The 19,067-nt window shown below is 39.9% G+C and overlaps 1 protein-coding gene across 3 annotated transcripts in view; it reads right to left on the bottom strand.

Annotated features, from left to right (window-relative positions):
- LOC137635642 (zinc finger protein 37-like) overlaps positions 1–19,067 on the bottom strand; it is a 102,308-nt gene that overhangs the window by 38,840 nt on the left and 44,401 nt on the right. For all 3 annotated transcript variants that reach the window (XM_068368106.1, XM_068368108.1, XM_068368107.1), the window contains exons 6-11: positions 15,630–15,713; positions 15,183–15,436; positions 14,842–14,952; positions 7,657–7,868; positions 2,605–2,772; positions 2,083–2,228 (exon numbers count right to left, since the gene is read on the bottom strand). In XM_068368106.1, coding sequence (XP_068224207.1) covers positions 2,083–2,228; positions 2,605–2,772; positions 7,657–7,868; positions 14,842–14,952; positions 15,183–15,436; positions 15,630–15,713 — 975 coding nt within the window. The remainder of the gene's footprint in view (positions 1–2,082; positions 2,229–2,604; positions 2,773–7,656; positions 7,869–14,841; positions 14,953–15,182; positions 15,437–15,629; positions 15,714–19,067) is intronic.

The raw sequence follows: 19,067 nt of genomic DNA, 5'->3' as shown, positions 1-19,067 counted from the left end.
TTTTCAAAAATTTTATTTTATGTCTAAGACAACATGCGTGGACTAGACGCCCACTCGCACCTCGCGAGTGGGCGTCTAGTAGAAGATCATCTCTCTCCACCTGGATGAAGAGGAGTTCAGCAAAGATTGACTCTAACCTTGCAGTAACTTGATCGCAAACTAAGTATGGCAGTAAGCAAGCAAAGCAATCAATTTCCAATAAGCGAGGTTGAGAACATTGAATCAACAGCGCTCACTAAGATACCTGTTTCTTGTGTGCATAAAAAAAGAAGGAAACAGAATTCCTTCAGGAAGGAGCCTGTTCCTTCAACTTCAGGTTAGTCTAACTCCAAGGCGGCAATGATGAGAATCCTGCGTTCACCTTTGGCCAACCTATAGAGTTGAGGGAGGCATGTTATCATTAATCATGTCACTGACTTGAGGACTATATCCTAAGATGCAATAGCATCATGTCAGGAACAAAGCCCAAGAGTCCCGATTAAAATGGCTGGAAAAAGCTGGAAAATTTACAGAGTCCAATCAGTTGAAGGACATCTGTCTCCATTGAGTTTCTATCAAAGTGACTACTCAGTGAGCAAACCCCGTCCCCGGCAGGTAACCAAGAGCCAACTACCTATCCCTCATTATAAAATTTTAACAGCCTTATTTCAGCTTCGCTGTTATCATTCTCCTATGTAAAGGATGAGAGTTTGTATTTGTGCCAGAATAGACACGAACTAAATACTGAACAAGAGAAGAAAAACTCACGCAAAAAATTTGTCTACAAACCAGACAGCCATTGAACCTGCACAGCACCAGTCAATAAAGTATTATGTTAAAAATACAATAGATAATATCAGGATGGCAAAAAAAACACCTAAATATCCCAGGCGCTGAGAAAAATTAAAATAAAAAAAAATTAAAAAAAACTGGCACTCTTTGAACACATAATAATGAATATTTACTGTACTTATTGGTGTCTATAGCTTTTGTCGAAAAAACATTGTAAGGACCAAAAGGCTGGGGGGGAGCCATGGGAGCTCCATTCAGGGATTACTCCCATGGGTTGGAGCTCCTACACAGGCTACACCAGAGGAGGAGACATGTGATCATAAACTCTACAAAAGGAAAGAATCCTTCATAGGCTGTTGTACATACATATACCAAGGCACTTCCCCCAATTTTGGGGGTAGCCGACATAAAAAAAATGAAACAAAAAAGGGGACCTCTCCTCTCTATGTTCCTCCCAGCCTGACAAGGGACTCAACCGAGTTCAGCTGGTACTGCTATGGTGGCACAGGCCACTCTCCCACATTATCCACCACATATGAAGCTTCATAGCGCAGAATCCCCTACTGCTGCTACCTCCGCGGTCATCTAAGGCACAGGAGGAAGCAGCAGGACCTACCGGAATTGCGTCACAATCGCTCGCCATTCATTCCTATTTCTAGCACGCTCTCTTGCCTCTCTCACATCTATCCTCCTATCACTCCATCCATCCACCCAAACCTTGGCCTTCCTCTTGTACTTCTCCCATCAACTCTTGCATTCATCACCTTCTTTAGCAGACAGCCATTTTCCATTCTCTCAACAGGCCAAACCACCTCAACACATTCATATCCACTCTAGCTGCTAACTCATTTCTTACACCCGTTCTCACCCTCACTACTTCGTTACTAAAACCCTATCTACTCGAGATACACCAGTCATACCTTCCCAGCCATAGGCTGTTGTAATACCATTAATTCTCCTGAGGTTAGGAATTCCTTAGAGAGATGTGGTTCATATGAAATTAAAATGTTGAAAAATTCAACAACCTTACTAATTTATCAAGTGGACGCAGTACTTATTATTAATGTGGCCCTTACATTCCGAAAAAAAAAAATTGACCATCATGCAACCACCAATGTTACTGAATTTAAAGATGACATGAAGTAAATAGAGTATACATTGACCAGAATATCTTCTTACTCCCTGAATGTCAAAACAAACGACATAAAAGCTCTTTTGACTTTACTTGACTTATATTCTAAATTGTGTAACTATAAATGTAAGAAAAAAGAGAAACAAGTAAGAAAATAGAGAAACAATCAGCCACTTCACCTTCAAGTCATGAGAACGTGTAAACTGCTTTGCACACAACTGGCACGGATATGGTTTTACTTCATCGTGCTTCAAGCGATGTCTCCTTAGATCTGTCCCAGTCACATAGGTAGCACCACATATTTCACAGGCATAATCTCTTTCACCTGAGGAGAATGTTTTGAATAAAGTGAATCTTAAAAATATAGCACATAAAATTACAACACAAATCAAAAGGGTAATTAAAGCTGAAAATTTTATTTTCATGCAAGTAAAAAAAAAACACTTCCAATTGAAAGGATGTCACAATGATTAATTAAGATAAATTCATATACATCAATTCCAAAGGCATAAAACATATACAAAGTCACTTTAATTATGTATGAATAAAACACAAATGCTTAATTGCCACTCTAAAGTATAAAAATGAATTGTAACTTAAGAATTCTTTTCACCATTACATTAGCAAACCCCTTTAATATATTTTGTATCGGTAATAAATCTTCTTTTTATCTGTTAGTGTCAATGCATGCCTTTTCTTACCTGTGTGCAATTTTGCATGTCTTTTTAAGGCGTTGATGGCAAAAAATGACTGGCCACAAACTTCACAAGTAAATTTCCTTTCCCCCGTATGATATACCATGTGCATCTCCATATTAGCCTTACGGCTAAAATCTTTGTGACACACTGGACATTTAAAAGGTCTCTCTCCTGTTGAAGCAATAAAGGATAAATTTTAAAACAAATTTTTCAAATACATATCTTACTTTTAAAAGCTCAAATTAATCTATATCTCCATTCCATGTATATAATCATACATACATATACCAAGGCACTTCCCCCAATTTTGGGGGGTAGCTGACATCAAACAAATGGAACAAAAACAAGGGACTCAACCGAGTTCAGCTGGTACTGCTAGGGTGGCACAGGCCCACCCTTCCCCGTTATCCACCACAGATGAAGCTTTATAACGCTGAATCCCCTACTGCTGCTACCTCCGCGGTCATCTAAGGCACCGGAGGAAGCAGCAGGGCCTACCGGAACTGCGTCACAATCGCTCGCCCTTCATTCTTATTTCTAGCACGCTCTCTTGCCTCTCTCACATCTATCCTCCCATCACCCAGAGCTTCCTTCACTCCATCCATCCACCCAAACCTTGGCCTTCCTCTTGTACTGCTCCCATCAACTCTTGCATTCATCACCTTCTTTAGCAGACAGCTATTTTCCATTCTCTCAACATGGCCAAACCACCTCAACACATTCATATCCACTCTAGCTGCTAACTCATTTCTTATACCCGTTCTCACCCTCACTACTTCGTTCCTAACCCTATCTACTCGAGATACACCAGCCATACTCCTTAGACACTTCATCTCAAACACATTTAATTTCTGTCTCTCTGTCACTTTCATTCCCTACAACTCTGATCCATAGATCACAGTTGGTACAATCCCTTTCTCATACAGAACTCTTTACATTCATGCCCAACCCTCTATTTTTTACTACTCCCTCAACTTCCCCCAACACTTTGCATCCTGCATTCACTCTCTGACGTACATCTGCTTCCACTCCACCATTTTCTGCAACAAAAGACCCCAAGTACTTAAACTGATCCACCTCCTCAAGTAACTCTTCATTCAACATAACATTCAACCTCGCACCACCTTCCCTTCCCATACATTTCATAACCTTACTCTTAGCCACATCAACTCTCAACTTCCTTCTCTCACACATCCTTCCAAATTCTGTCGCTAATCGGCCAAGCTTCTCTTCCGCGTCTGCAACCAGTATAGTATCATCCGCAAACAACAACTGATTTACCTCCCATTCATGGTCATTCTCGTTTACCAGTTTCAATCCTCGTCCAAGCACTCGAGCATTCACCTCTCTTACCATTCCATCAACATACAAGTTAAACAACCACGGTGACATCACACATCCTTGTCTCAGCCCCATTCTCACTGGAAACCAATCGCTCATTCCTTTCCTATCCTAACACATGCTTTACTACTATTGTAGAAACTTTTCACTGCTTGCAACAACCTTCCACCAACTCTATATAACCTCATCACATTCCACATTGCTTCCCTATCAACTCTAGCATACGCTTTCTCCAGATCCATAAACGCAACATACACCTCCTTACCTTTTGCTAAATATTTCTCGCATATCTGCCTAACTGTAAAAATCTAATTCATACAACCCCTACCGCTTCTAAAACCACCCTGTACTTCTAAGATTGCATTCTCTGTTTTATCCTCAATCCTATTAATCAGTACTCTACCATACACTTTTCCAACCACACTCAACAAACTAATACCCCTTGAATTACAACACTCATGTACATCTCCCTTACCCTTGTATAGTGGTACAATACACGCACAAACCCAATCTACTGGTACCACTGACAACACAAAACATATTAAACAATCTCACCAACCATTCAAGTACAGTCACACCCCCTTCCTTCAACATCTCAGCTCTCACACCATCCATACCAGATGCGTTTCCTACTTTCGTTTCATCTAGTGCTCTCCTCACTTTCTCTCTCGTAATCTCTCTCTCATTCTCATCTCCCACCACCTGCAACAGAAATTATATCTGCCTCCCTATTATCCTCAACATTCAGTAAACTTTCAAAATTATAATACATACTAAAAAGCCCTTGGAAAATAATTTTCAATACATTAATCTGGTAAATATATTCTTCCTCTATGAAGTAAATAGTGATCTATACAGTATTTCCATATTAATAAAAAAAATTTAGTATGTCTGGAGATATGACACATTATTATTCCCATGAAATAAAATCTATATCTAATACAGTAATTAGAATGCTTTCCAATTTACTTATCAATGGATAAAAATTAAATTAAATAGGAAAAAATTATGGGAACAAAAGAACCAAATAAATTTTCACAGAAATGGGAGAACTATTGAAATTAGTATTTTACTTTTTACCTTAAATTTTAAGTCTTCAGTTTTTTGCAGAATTGAAACAAACTTTTATAATTTCAAAAAAGATTCTAACAATTAGTGCATGTAACTGTCTCTACATAATTATTTCTGCATCATCACACTAAGAAACACATTGTTTACAATCACAATTTTTTCAGACAAACTAATTACCCAAATAAATGCCTAAATGCTCACAGGTTCATCAATATTTTTTCAGTCACTCAGCAGACACTGTGGGAGGTGGAAAATACTGGGCAAAAAGCTACATCCACAAGGTGGATAGTCAATGAGAAGTTAAAAGGAGCTGAAAAGGAGGTGAAAAGATGTGTAAGGCCAGGTTGTTGCTAGAGGCTTTGAAGAAGAAATGCCAGACTGGGAAAAGATGCTCCTACTTGTAATGCAGAGCTGTTGAAATTGTGCTTGACAACCATCAAAATAAAGAAATGAAATTGTTACATATTAGATATGAAAACAGCATATTTACAGGGTGATCAAATACAGAGGGTAGTACTGTATATTTGAAACCACCAGTTAAAGGAGATTGGAGTGGTTTATGAAAATTGAATAAGACAGTTTATGGGTTAAAGGATGCTGCAAAAGCAAGGTACTGTAAGGTAGTCAGTGAAGTGAAAGAATTTGGGGGAACGAGAAGTAGACTGGAGCCAAACATATTTTATTGGAGGAAAGACAATAAACTGGAGGGTATATTATGCTCCCATGTGGATGACGTTTGCTATGGGGGAAATTAATGGTTCATGGAAAAAACAATTGGAAAGCTAAGAGAGAAACTTAAAGTGAGTGAACAAGAAAGTAAGAGTTTTAAGTATATAGGAGACCAAAATGGAAGGAGGACAAGTACCAGTCAATGGAAATATGTCAACTCTGTAAAGGAATCAGAAGCTAGACAATATATTGGTAACAGAATACTAAGTCAGAAGGAACTAAATACAATGCCAGAAATATCGTATAGCATTAGTGAATTAAGTAAGGCATTTAAGGAAGGTACAACACAAGATATGAGAAAATTAATTATAGTAGTAAGGAGAGTTAAAACTATAATGGGAGAGGTGGTATTAGATGAACTGTAAGAGAATATTAATTGGGAAGCATATGCAGATACATCCTTTGGAAATGTTGAAGAAGGGCAAATGCAATTGGGCTAAGTAATATCTTAAACATATGGCAGGAGATGTCCTATATGGTGAAAGTCTAGAAAATCAAGAAGGGTAGCAAAATCAACTATTGAGGCAGAGGTGTTAAGCATGGGAGAGGTGATAGAAGGTTTAATATATTTCAATAGGTTATGGGTGGAATTAGTGGGAGAGAGAAGATTAAAGGCAACAGTGAAAACAGACAGTAGAACACTGACAGCCATTAAATCAAGTACCAGAGATAGAGATTGCAGCTATCAAGAAAACAATAGCATCTGGAGAAATACAAGAGGTGAAATGGATAGCAGGAAAGAAACAAATGGCTGATGTACTTACAAAGGCAGGAGTATCTGAGGAAAACATCCGAGCATATGTGGAGAGTAGAGATATGAAGGAGAGAGAGGGGGGGTAGGGTTCTAGAGAGGAGACTACTGTAGGCAGGAGATGGGAGGGGAGGAGAAAGAGTTAAATATAACTAGTTAGAGAATTTATTTTCTCTTTGCAACTATTCTCAAAAAGCCCCTCTTTTCAAGCAATTGCTGGATAATCACCAGGCATGAAGACAAAGCAATGTTATCGTTTGATGAAATATCTTCACGTGTGGTTGTCTCAATAGATCGAGAAGTATAGGGAGTAACCTCAGTGCCTCTGTGAGCAGAAGTAGAAGGTTGGGAAACCATTCTGTATAATGCCACAGCGGAGCTATTAGGGTCATCGACAGATCTTGAGATGCCCTGACTTTGTTAAAAAAATCTCCTTACTATGCAGAAGGGGGGGTGGTGAGCGGGGTGGTGGGTTACTCCCGCTATCCCCCACCGGCTAGGGTAGTTACACCTCACAAAATCTTAACGGATGGTTTTCAGCTACCGCCGAAATAATATTCCTATGTAAAGAGCATGAGATTTGTATCTTGTGTTGGAATAAATTTTGTTTAGTTTGGTTTATCACAATTGCCTGGGTAACAGCCAAGTATGGATTAATGGGCAATGTGAGACACCTATGGAGCAAAGAACACTCATAAAGGAAGTTATTTGCAATAAACATAAGCTGTTATTTGCATATCATGCAAATAACAAGTGATAGCCATAATTGAAACATGAGCATAGTTCTACTATATACTCGGTGACTTCATGCACATAGCCATTATTGTACTAGATCAACTTTTGATGACCTATTTCTCTCTTCATTTATAGATTAGACTTAAGAAAATTACTTGGTGACATTCATGACTAAAAGTAATGAAGCATTGAATAAATTTCCTGAAAATGAAAATACTAAAACAAAAACATGTTTAATACACAGATTATAAGAATGAAGCATCTCATTTTAATTAATTGCAATAACCAACTCAAGTAACGGGAGTTGCATTCACCATTGAATGCAACTTGAATGATTCTTCATGTAAATCTTGAATGGTCTGTAAAATAATAAGGCTGTTGTGTATAAACAATGTTTTCACTAAAAAAAAAGCAATTGAATTTCTCACCTTTATGTATTCTCATATGTATTCTGAGGTTTGTACGAGATGACAGAACCTTGCCACACATGCCACACTGACACGGATTGGGACCTGACATGTGCTTATGACGAATATGTACTTCCATGTGATTTTTTGTGGTAAAGAACTTCTGACAATGGCCACACTGATAAGGTCTGCCATTGTTATGCTGTGTGCGTTGATGTTCCCTCAATTCTACCCTGAGAAAATATTGTAAGTTCTGGTAAAGTTTAGATATTTTCATTATTTTCTTAATAATGTTTACTATTCAACAAATATTACAAATTCTTTCAAGTACTGTAATTTGCATTCTTCCTAACTATATAAACCTATGTCCTTTAATAAGAGCATAATTTCAATGGAGCTGGAATGGCCATTTAAATTTTTAACGAGGTAAACAGTTGCCTATAGAGTGGCGGGTGAGAGGTGGGGCAACCCTCACTTTAAAATTCAACTACGGCTTGCAAAGGCAGAATGACTTGAAGGACTTGTGTTTGAATAGTTAGGGAAAATACAATTGACTTTTAAAAATTTGAGATTAGTTCCTAAAAGAATAAGAGCCATCCTCCTTTAATAGGAAAACAACAAACTTAAAATAATTTGTATTTAATTGGGTTACTTCTGGCAAAGCCAGCTACGGCCAGTCGAAGAATTATAAAGGGTCTGGCAGTTTGGTATACTGAATCACCATCCCTCGTACCATATAGGTTGGTAACATGTTGCGCATGGCTGATAATTCATTCTAAATATTCTAAGCAGGACTTGTGGGGTGGATGCGGGGGAGGGGGGAAATAAACATTAAATGATTCAGGTTTGTACAGCAAGGAAATATTAAATATATACTCTCACAGCTGTGAGCTACATCACTTTTTGATTGCAGGCAGGGATTACTGGGGGATAGGTGATGGCAGGCCAATTTCTATAAAGGACTACAGGTTTGTATTAGGGAAAAATACAAATTATCTCCAAATATGTCATTTGCTCCCATATTAACAAACCTTCCATTATTTATGTGGATGACTCACTCTTAGGAGTGTGGAAGTCCTATTTCTGGCATGGACATTGACCCAGGTTTACCTAGTACAGTATATGACTGTGGTCTAGGGAAAACCTTGACACCTCGCTAACAATACAAAGTGAGTATGATAGCAGCCTGAGCAATTCAATTGTCGTGAGAGATATCATATGAACGTCTATGTTATTATATTCCGAGTTTATAAATAGGATATAAACAAAGAAGTTTTCCATTGCCTACCTCACGGAAAGCAATGGGGACGTGGACAGTATATCAAACTTATAACTATACTAGACTACACAAGGGAATAGATTCTTACCTGCAGAGGTTGAAGCCAGCTTCCAGAGGGACCCATGGCGCTGTACCCCAAGCAAGGGGATGATGAAGAAAGGAAAATGCCAGACATGCTCTCATTCATACCAGACTTAACCCGGGTAGTCAACGCCCTCAACCATCTGCTACTCGTCCAACAAGAAGCCCGAGGTACACTTAAATCACATGTTGAGCAGCAACCACAGGACCAATAGTAAATGTATGGAGCTTCCTGTGGGTCAAGTCTTTTAGATAGTGAGCAGTGAACATACAGTAGGGTCCCGAATTAAGCGTGTTCGAATTACACGATTCCCCTTTTCCGCGATCGCTATTTTTCAAAAATAAATTTTCTGTATCTGCGAGGCTGTTCAAAGTTCGCGAGTCAAGCACTACAAAATGTATCAAATCTATTGTCTTTTTAAGTATATTGGTAGCCCTAAATACGGTGATTTATAATAAATGTTACAAAACAATATTAACATTACATTTCATTAACATAATTTCATAATGAATAGCCTATTTAAGGATAAAATTCCACATCAACAATGAAATCAACTGTTAACTGTGCGAGTCCAGCTGACAAAATGTAAACAGAAATGTGGTTACGTTCTCGGCAATCTTTATCTTTCTCCAACCTTACGATAATTGTAATGGTAGTGTTAATGATGGTATATTAAAGCATTATTTTTGTTTAGTACAGTATATTTAAAAGCCTTATTTTTCCCTCTGGGCGTTCAAGGTTTTCACGAGTAGACTGGGTTCGTTTATCGGCAGTGAATAGCCTAAACTTCGGTAACGAGTCGTCAATATTTTGTCATATTTTAAACAGTATACATTTGATTTGCAAACATTGGTTTTGTAGAGTAGACGGTAAAATAAAATCTAGAGAGAGAGAGAGAGAGAGAGAGAGAGAGAGATTTGATGGCAGAAATCTCTCTCTCTCTCTCTCTCTCTCTCTCTCTCTCTCTCTCTCTCTCTCTCTCTCTCTCTCTCTCCGTAAGAAATAAAACCATAGTTCACATATGGCAACTTGAGTTTAAGAATGAAATTAACATGAATATTGTTAGTTGTGGCGATCAATTCCTCGCATCAGGGGGTACACGAAACAAAAACACGACATTCAATTACAACAGCTGATTCTCTCTCTCTCTCTCTCTCTCTCTCTCTCTCTCTCTCTCTCTCTCTCTCTCTCTCTCTCTCTCTCTCTCTCTCTCTCTCTCTCTCTCTCTCTCTCGTTATACAATACTTACAAATAGATGAAGAAACCAAAATCGGTTTTCTTGAAGTGTCAATTAAATACAAAACGAAAAAATTATACCGTGTATACATCCATTTCAATCATAGCTTAAAATACGGTAACCGATTTCGTCCGCAAACCACTATTTTTTAGGAAACACCATTCTATTCCAGAAAATTTTTACTCTTTAAATGTCAATTGCGCTATAATAAAACATGTACTTATGTTGTTAAATTTCGGGTGTGTTTTAAAAATCGAGTATTGCTAACTTATTTTTGTTTTACTTTTGGCTGTGATCACATCAGCTGATGTCTAGCTTCCGCGCGAATACAATAACAAAGAATTGTTTACACCATTTCTTAACTTATTCAAACCATCTATACAGTTAATATTACATAAACACCAATGTGTTATAACCTATCATATTTATTGTTTAGTACTTTAAAACCATCTCTCTCTCTCTCTCTCTCTCTCTCTCTCTCTCTCCTCTCTCTCTCTCTCTCTCTCTCTCTCTCTCTCTCTCTCTCTCTCTCATCGAACGTTATAGCGGTAACCTAATTGTTCGGTGACTTTAAAAATAGGCCTAGTACTTTCTTCTTTTACCTTTTTTGCATATGGATCCATAATTGAGGTGGGTACAAGTTGACTTATAACTGAAGTTTGGAAAAGTATTTTGGATATGGAAAGGACAATTATCTTTCGTAACAGTTTAGAATTATCGTAAGTTATCACTCTGTCATTAGCGGCAGTTTGCTATTGTGGATTAAACGCATAAGGAAAAAAAAAATTTCCAGCTTTGCTACGAATTTAGGAATTTATATGGATACGGTAAGTAAAATATTTGTAATAACATAATGTTTACTAAATGTTTGTAATATCATTAGTTATGACTTAGATCATGTGTGTTTAATGTATTCGTTTGTTTATTATGATCGAAGATGGAGCGTAAACAAATGGAAGGTTTCCGTTTCAGGCGGCATCATAAAGAAAAACATTTCATAAATGGCATTCATTTCATTTATTTGAAAGTTCTAATAAAAAATAATTAGAACATTGGTAATAACAAATTCAACATATAATCTATACTTGGTAAAATTGCTGTCAATTCAAAAACACAGATGTATAAATGCGACTGTTTCTTCGTTGTGATCAGAGATAAACGTAAACAAAACATTGGTAGTCGTTTTCTATTGTGCTTTTTAGCGTGTTTAGGAAACGCATGATATAAAATCGCCTTTATTTTGATAATTCTGGATTTTCAATCATACAACAAGCTAGTCTATAGAGTGATGGTTTTGCTATTCACCAGTTGTATTATACAATAGATATGACAAACATTAAAATTTGTCTGTATTTTGGGTTCGTTATAACGGGAAATATATGGTGTTTACACCTATCCTGGTTGTAATTTTAACCATTTTTCAAGTTATTAGAACTTTAAAGTATATTAAATGTTTTATTTATTTACAAGAACAATTTGATATTATAAAGAAATACAGTATAGTACAAAGAAAGTATTGGAAATGGGTAGTAAACACATTTGAATAGGCAAATTGCTGGTTGCCATGGCCGCAATGGAATTATTTCTGTTAGTTGTGTGTTTCGAAATTCGCGATTTTCCATTTACACGAGGTCATTAATCGACCAAATTCTCGCATAATTCGGGACCCTACTGTAGTTTGACGTTTCCACACGCCCGCTTGTAATACTTGCAACACGGAAAAGTTACGCTTGAATGGCAGGGACGTACTGATGCCCCTGACATCATGGGCTCTAGGTCTTCAAGCCGGAGGAAAATCAGGGTTTGAAGCTCTTTCAATGACTTGGGTTATCCAAGATGAAATATTATTTTTTGTGATCCTCCTCATAACCCTAGCAGAACTAACATAAAGAGATGTTAATCGGGGCCTGGTTGCTGCAGTGCATTTAAGATATCATCTCAAACTCCTCACTGGATATAGTAACAATTGATCTAGGTCATTGGTTACAAAACCAAGGATGAGGTAACCACTGGGGCAAGACGAGGTTGGTTTCGCGAGGATGGCAAACCGCAATAAGCCTCTCTAGAACAAGACATAGGAACATCAAGCGTCGACGCTCCGAAAGCGTCGTGCGATGCTGTTCTGTCACATGATGCAGTGCGAGACTGAGCTGGGTCAAGAGGTGGAAACCCAGGAGGGGGAGCAACCATGGATTGTAAGCCCCGGTCATGTGACCCATAAGAATCCACATGGCGAGGACCTTGAAGAACCTCGTCACTAACTCCTCTAGGATGGATAACAGGATGAGAGCTGCGAGAACGCAGGGGTTCAGCGTAGCTTTGGTCGCGTGAGCGTGAAAGCTCTGCGCGACAAGAATTTTACTCTCGATGATGAGGGTCACGAGAACCAATAGGTTCGGCATGATCACGTGAACTCCTAGGATTCGCGCGACGAGGTGAGAACTCCATGCTACGAGAACCTAAAAGTTCAGCGTAGCATCCGGCACGAGAGCCCACAGGCTCAGCATAACCTGGGATGTGAGACCCCGGAGAGTCAGTGCAACGGGAAACCGAGGTTTCCCTGCCATGAGACCCAGAAGGGTCAGCGTTGCAAAAGGCACGAGAGTCCGAGGGCTCAGCGTAACCTGGGTTGCGAAACCCCGAAGGGTTGGCGCAAAAACAGAGGTTCCCTGTCACAAAACCCCGAAGGATCAGTGTGATGATGAGAGGCACGAGAGCACAACGGCTCAGCATAACCATCGTTACGAGATCCTGGAGGCTCAGCGTAACTGGAACTCGAAAGTTCCAAGTCGCGAGAACCCGAAAGCTCAACGCAACGGAGGTCTGAAGGATTTCCAGGGTCATGAAAACCCAAAGGATCAACATGACGAGAGCTCGAAGGTTCACGATCCCGCCAGCCCAAAGGGTGATCGTCACGAGACCCAGAGGAGTCAACGTAAGGAGAACCAGCAGGTTCAAAAGGACTTCTCCTCACAGCCCGAGGAGTAGAACGTCCAGGATGGAGAGGGGTCACAAACCTTTCCACACTACGATCCTCCAGAGAGGAATGCAGAGCAGACTCCGCCCGAGCGGGAGACTGATCCAGCTGGAGAGATACCTCCTCCGCAGGGGAGGTTTGTTCTACCGAAGGAGAACATCGCATAAAACAAGGTTATCGCTCCGCCCCTGGAGAAGAGCCATAAGCATACGAGGACCGTCGATGCCCTAAAGCGATCTTTCTCATGAACGAGAGACTCGTTCCCCGAAGAGGAAACCTACCTTGGAGAAAGCTCTGCCACCATACCTAGTGGATCAGCAAATTCCTCAGCGTCGGAAACAGACTCAGAGCCTGACCGACAGGCTGCAGTGCCTGCACCCACACAAGGAGGATCAACCTCCACGGAGGAAGGAGATGATCGCCTTCTCTCCACTCTCCTCTGAAGGAGCTCAAAGAGAGCTTCCTTCGAAGGGGAACCATTTACGCCCAGCGATGGCCAAAAGGATACAAGATCCGAGAAAGAGCAGGCACTCCCTGGAGGAAGGGAAGGACCCGACTCACTAGGGGAGTCAACACCTTCGCCTATCCCACAGGGTTGACCTGGAGTCACAAGCCCAGCGCTGCTGCTCGACCGTACCCCGGAGGGGCCCAGCAGAGGAGCAGCTTCGGAAAGAGATTTGGGGGTAGAAGCAGAGACCCGCGACTTCTTCGATTTCGAGGAAGACCCCGAAAGCGAAGAATCGCGCTTAGACTTTTTCTTCTTCCTCCACCTGAACCTCTCCCACTGGGAGGCAGGCCACTCCCGACACTCAACACAGGTGTCATCCCGTGAACACCGATAGCACTGGCAAGCTAGGTACAGGAGGCGAGGGTCGGACGACATGAAGGTACCGCAGGTGAAGCCCTCGCAACCAGGACATGTCCGCATACCGAGACAGCAAACACACTCGCACATCTGCACAAAAGAAAAAGAGAAAGCTAATTAATAGTTAAGGCAAGTTTTTAAGTTACGGGAGAGAGACGGCACATCTATACTCTACCGAGCCAAAAGTGGTTATTCAGCCAATGGGTGTGAGTGAGCGGGTAGCCTATCTACCCCACCCTCCACCAGCTAACTAGCGGATAGGGGTAGTTATCCCTCACTAAAATTATCTTGGCTAGTTTTCAGCGTTGCCGAAAAGTAATACCCCTATAATAGCGAAGAGTTTGTATTTGCATCGGAACAAACATAAATCAAGAAGTAAAACCTTCTCAAATATTAAAAATGCTAAAATTCTCGACAAACTTTTTCCAAATCAAAGACAAAATTCCTAAAACATTTCTCAAAAAATACTGTCTCATGCACTGAACTTCATAACACATACTTACTTATCTTGTTACTTTATGAAGGATAACACAAAATAATAGGTGGTAAGAATGCAAAAAGAAACACAATTAAGTACCAGCTAAAAAAAAATCTTTGGTGTTATACAAAACGCAATTTTTCCCCTTCAGATTCAGATGATTGACTCTTCACTACACAGATTAATTAAAGTATTTAGATTTCTGATTAACTGATAAAATCAATTATTCATCACTTTTACATGAAATTAGTTTTTAAAAAGTCAATCAAGTAAAAGGTACAAACATACCTATTATAAAACATTTCTTTACAAACACGGCACTGCCTGGGACCAGCTTTCCTTTTGTTTCCCTCATCTGCTCCATCCTCAGCAGGGCAGCTGTCATCTCCTTCATCATCACTGGAAATAGTTTATTGTTTTGAAGAAATGTATAAACCACTAAACATTTTGATTTACCATTCAACTCACAACAAATGACCATTGGTACTTTCTCAAAAGGCTTAAACAAAATTATAGGAAGTTTCAAAAAGAGCAAAAGATCTTCCAATTATGTCTTCATTTTTTTCATTACAAATTTTCTTATATATTTTGTCTCTTAACTCATTCCCCACAGGGGGAGCCCTACTAACCAATCCTCATCATCTTCGTCCACTACATCGTTATGGGAAGAATGTGTACTATTTGTTTCAGGTTCTGGAATAGGAGGATCATCAATGTCCTCTTCTTGGAGTGCAGTATATCTACTTGGGTGGTTACGATGGCGGACAGGCCTTCTTAATGGTTCCTGATTTAATGCTGACTCTAAATTTTCACGAACTTTGTTTCGACTTCCTCGTGGCCTTCCTCTACGTTTTACGGTTGCCGTTTCATCCTCTTTGTCCTCCTGAAGTAATAATACTATTAATAGATGATTCAACATATAGCATTGCACTTCAGCATGAAGAGCATCAAAATCATCAATACTATACTGGATCAATTTAAAAGCAGTTTGTTAAACTGTATAGTATACGGTGTTCAAAAACTGTTATATCAAGTAAAAATGGAAACCAACTGCAATAGTTACTAATATTTCTTACCTGGGTCAGGCTAGCTTGCTGACTTAACCTTGATGTTCTAGAACAGTTTCTACTGCCAGAAAGACGTCCCCGTCCACGTGCATTCTAGAAAACAGACGTCTTATTAACTATATTAACAACAATTGAGCTCATCAGAAAATGTTAGGTTTCATTCACCTTTCAATTAAGGAACAATTATATCCATATCAATTACCTGGAGAATAAATCATTGTTTTCAAAGCTTGACATATACCAATGAGGTAGCAATGAAAATTACAAGGTAGCACATACCAAGTATTCCAGTATTGATAGTGAGGTCAAAAGAAAAGGCCAGGAATGACAGGAGAATATTGGGCTTTTATTAGTGCGTATGGGCCAGGTTGTGAGAAAAGTGAAGAAGAGCGGAATGCGTTCTGGAATGAATTAACTAGGTGTGTAGAAGGACTAGGTAGAAAAAATTATGTAGTTGTCATGGGTGACTTAAATGCTGGAGTTGGCGCTGGAGAGGTAGAAGGTGTCATTGGGAAGTATGGCATACCAGGTGAAAATGAGTGGTGAGAGACTGGTAGATATATGTGTTGAGCAAGAGATGGTGATAAGTTCTAGCTTTTCAAAAAGAGAGATAAAAACAAGTATACATGGGTAATATTGGCAAATGGAAGCGTGGTAGAAAGGGCGTTAATGGATTATGTGTTGATAACTAAAAGAATGTTTGGAAGATTGAAAGACGTGCACATGTTTAGGGGTATGGCTAACAGTATGTCTAATCATTTTTTGGTGGAAGGAAAATTAGTTGTAGCAAAAGAGTGGAGTAATAGAGTGGGGGATGTAAAAGGGAGCTAGTGAGGGTTGAAGAGTTAATAAAACCGGGAGTAAAAAGTGAATATCAAGAAAGGTTGAAAATGCCATTTGACACAGTAAGAGTAAGAGAAACTGGTAATTTAGAGGAGTGGAAATTAGTAAAAGAAAATATTGTTGGAATTGCAAGTGATGTGTGTGGCAAGAAGATTGTTGGAGGCAGCATGAGGAAGGACAGTGAATGGTGGAATGAAGGAGTGAAGGTAAAAGTGGAAGAGAAAAAGAGGGCATTTGAAAAATGGCTCCAGAGTAATAGTGTAGAGAAGTATGAAAGATATAGAGACAAAAAGGTGGCAGTAAAGTGCAAGGTAACTGAGGCAAAGAGAGCGGCTGACCTGAGTTGGGGTCAGGGATTGGGTCGTTCATACATACATACATCATCATATACCAAGGCACTTCCCCCAATTTTTGGGGGTAGCCGACATCAACAAATGAAACAAAAATAAAAAAGATAAAAGGAGACCTCTCCTCTCTACGTTCCTCCCAGCCTGACAAGGAACTCAACCGAGTTCAGCTGGTACTGCTAGGGTGCCACAGCCCACCCTCCTCTGTTATCCACCACAGGTAAAGCTTCATAACGCTGAATCCCCTACTGTTGCTACCTCCGCGGTCATCTAAGACACCGGAGGAAGCAGCAATTCCCATTCCTAGCACGCTCTTTTGCCTCTCTCACATCTATCCTCCTATCACCCAGAGCTTTCTTCACTCCATCCATCCACCCAAACCTTGGCCTTCCTCTTGTACTTCTCCTATCAACTCTTGCATTCATCACCTTCTTTAGCAGACAGCCATTTTCCATTCTCTCAATATGGCCAAACCACCTCAACACATTCATATCCACTCTAGCTGCTAACTCATTTCTTACACCCGTTCTCACCCTCACCACTTCGTTCCTAACCCCATCTACTCGAGATACACCAGCCATACTCCTTAGACACTTCATCTCAAACACATTTAATTTCTGTCTCTCTGGCACTTTCATTCTCCACAACTCCGATCCAAACATCACAGTTGGTACAATCACTTTCTCATATAGAACTCTCTTTACATTCATGCCCAACCCTCTATTTTTTACTACTCCCTTAACTGCCCCAAACACTTTGTAACCTTCATTCACTCTCTGACGTACATCTGCTTCCACTCCACCATTTGCTGCAACAACAGACCCCAAGTACTTAAACTGATCCACCTCCTCAAGTAACTCTCCATTCAACATGACATTCAACCTTGCACCACCTTCCCTTCTCGTACATCTCATAACCTTACTCTTACCCACATAACTCTCAACTTCCTTCTCTCACACACCCTTCCAAATTCTGTCACTAATCGGCCAAGCTTCTCTTCCATGTTTGCAACCAGTACAGTATCATCCGCAAACAACAACTGATTTACCTCTCATTCATGGTCATTCTCTCCTACCAGTTTTAATCCTTATCCAAGCACTCGAGCATTAACCTCTCTCACCACTCCATCAACATACAAGTTAAACAACCAAGGCGACATCACACATCCCTGTCTCAGCTCCACTCTCACCGGAAACCAATCGCTCACTTCATTTCCTATCCTAACACATGCTTTACTACCTTTGTAGAAACTTTTCACTGTTTGCAACAACCTTCCACCAACTCCATATAACCTCATCACATTCCACATTGCTTTCCTATTAACTCTATCATACGCTTTCTCCAGATCCATAAATGGGTCGTTCATATGAGGAGAATAAGAAGTTTTGGAAAGAAGTGAAGAGAGTAAGGAAGGCTGGTTCAAGAACTGAAGAGGCAGTGAAAGACGGAAATGAAAGGTTGTTAAAAGGAGAGGAGGCAAGGAAAAGGTGTGTGGAATATTTTGAAAGTTTACTGAATGTTGAGGATCATAGGGAGGCAGATATAATTGCTGTTGCAGGTGTTGAGGTGCCAGTGATGGGAGATGAGAATGAGAGAGAGACATTGCAAGAGACGAAATGAGGAGAGCACTAGATGAAACGAGAGTAGGAAAAGCACCCGGTATGGATGGTGTGAGAGCTAAGATGTTGAAGGAAGGGGGTGTGACTTTACTTGAATGGTTGGTGAGATTGTTTAATAAGTTTTGTGTTGTCAATAGTACCAGTAGATTGGGTTTGTGCGTATATTGTACCACTATATAAGGGTAAGGGAGATGTGCATGAGTGTTGTAATTTAGAGGGTATTAGTTTGTTGAGTGTGGTTGGAAAAGTGTATGGTTGAGTACTGATTAATAGGATTAATGATAAAACAGAGAATGCAATCTTAGAAGTACAGGGTGGTTTTAGAAGCGGTAGGGGATGTATGAATCAGATTTTTACGCTTAGGCAGATATGCGAGAAATATTTAGCAAAAGGTAGGGAGGTGTTTGTTGCGTTTATGGATCTGGAAAAGCGTATGATGGAGTTGATAGGGAAGCGATGTGGAATGTGATGAGGTTATATGGAATTAGTGGAAGGTTGTTGCAAGCAGTAAAAAGTTTCTACATATGGTAAGGTAGTAAAGCGTGTGTTAGGATAGGAAATGAAGTGCGTAATTGATTTCCAGTGAGAGTGGGCTGAGACAGGGATATGTGATGTTGCCATGGATGTTTAACTTGTAT

Source organism: Palaemon carinicauda, unplaced genomic scaffold (genome assembly GCF_036898095.1).
Source record: "Palaemon carinicauda isolate YSFRI2023 unplaced genomic scaffold, ASM3689809v2 scaffold153, whole genome shotgun sequence".
NCBI lineage: Eukaryota > Metazoa > Arthropoda > Malacostraca > Decapoda > Palaemonidae > Palaemon > Palaemon carinicauda.
Note: the sequence above shows the minus strand (reverse complement) of the source record. Positions and strands in the feature narration are given on the sequence as shown.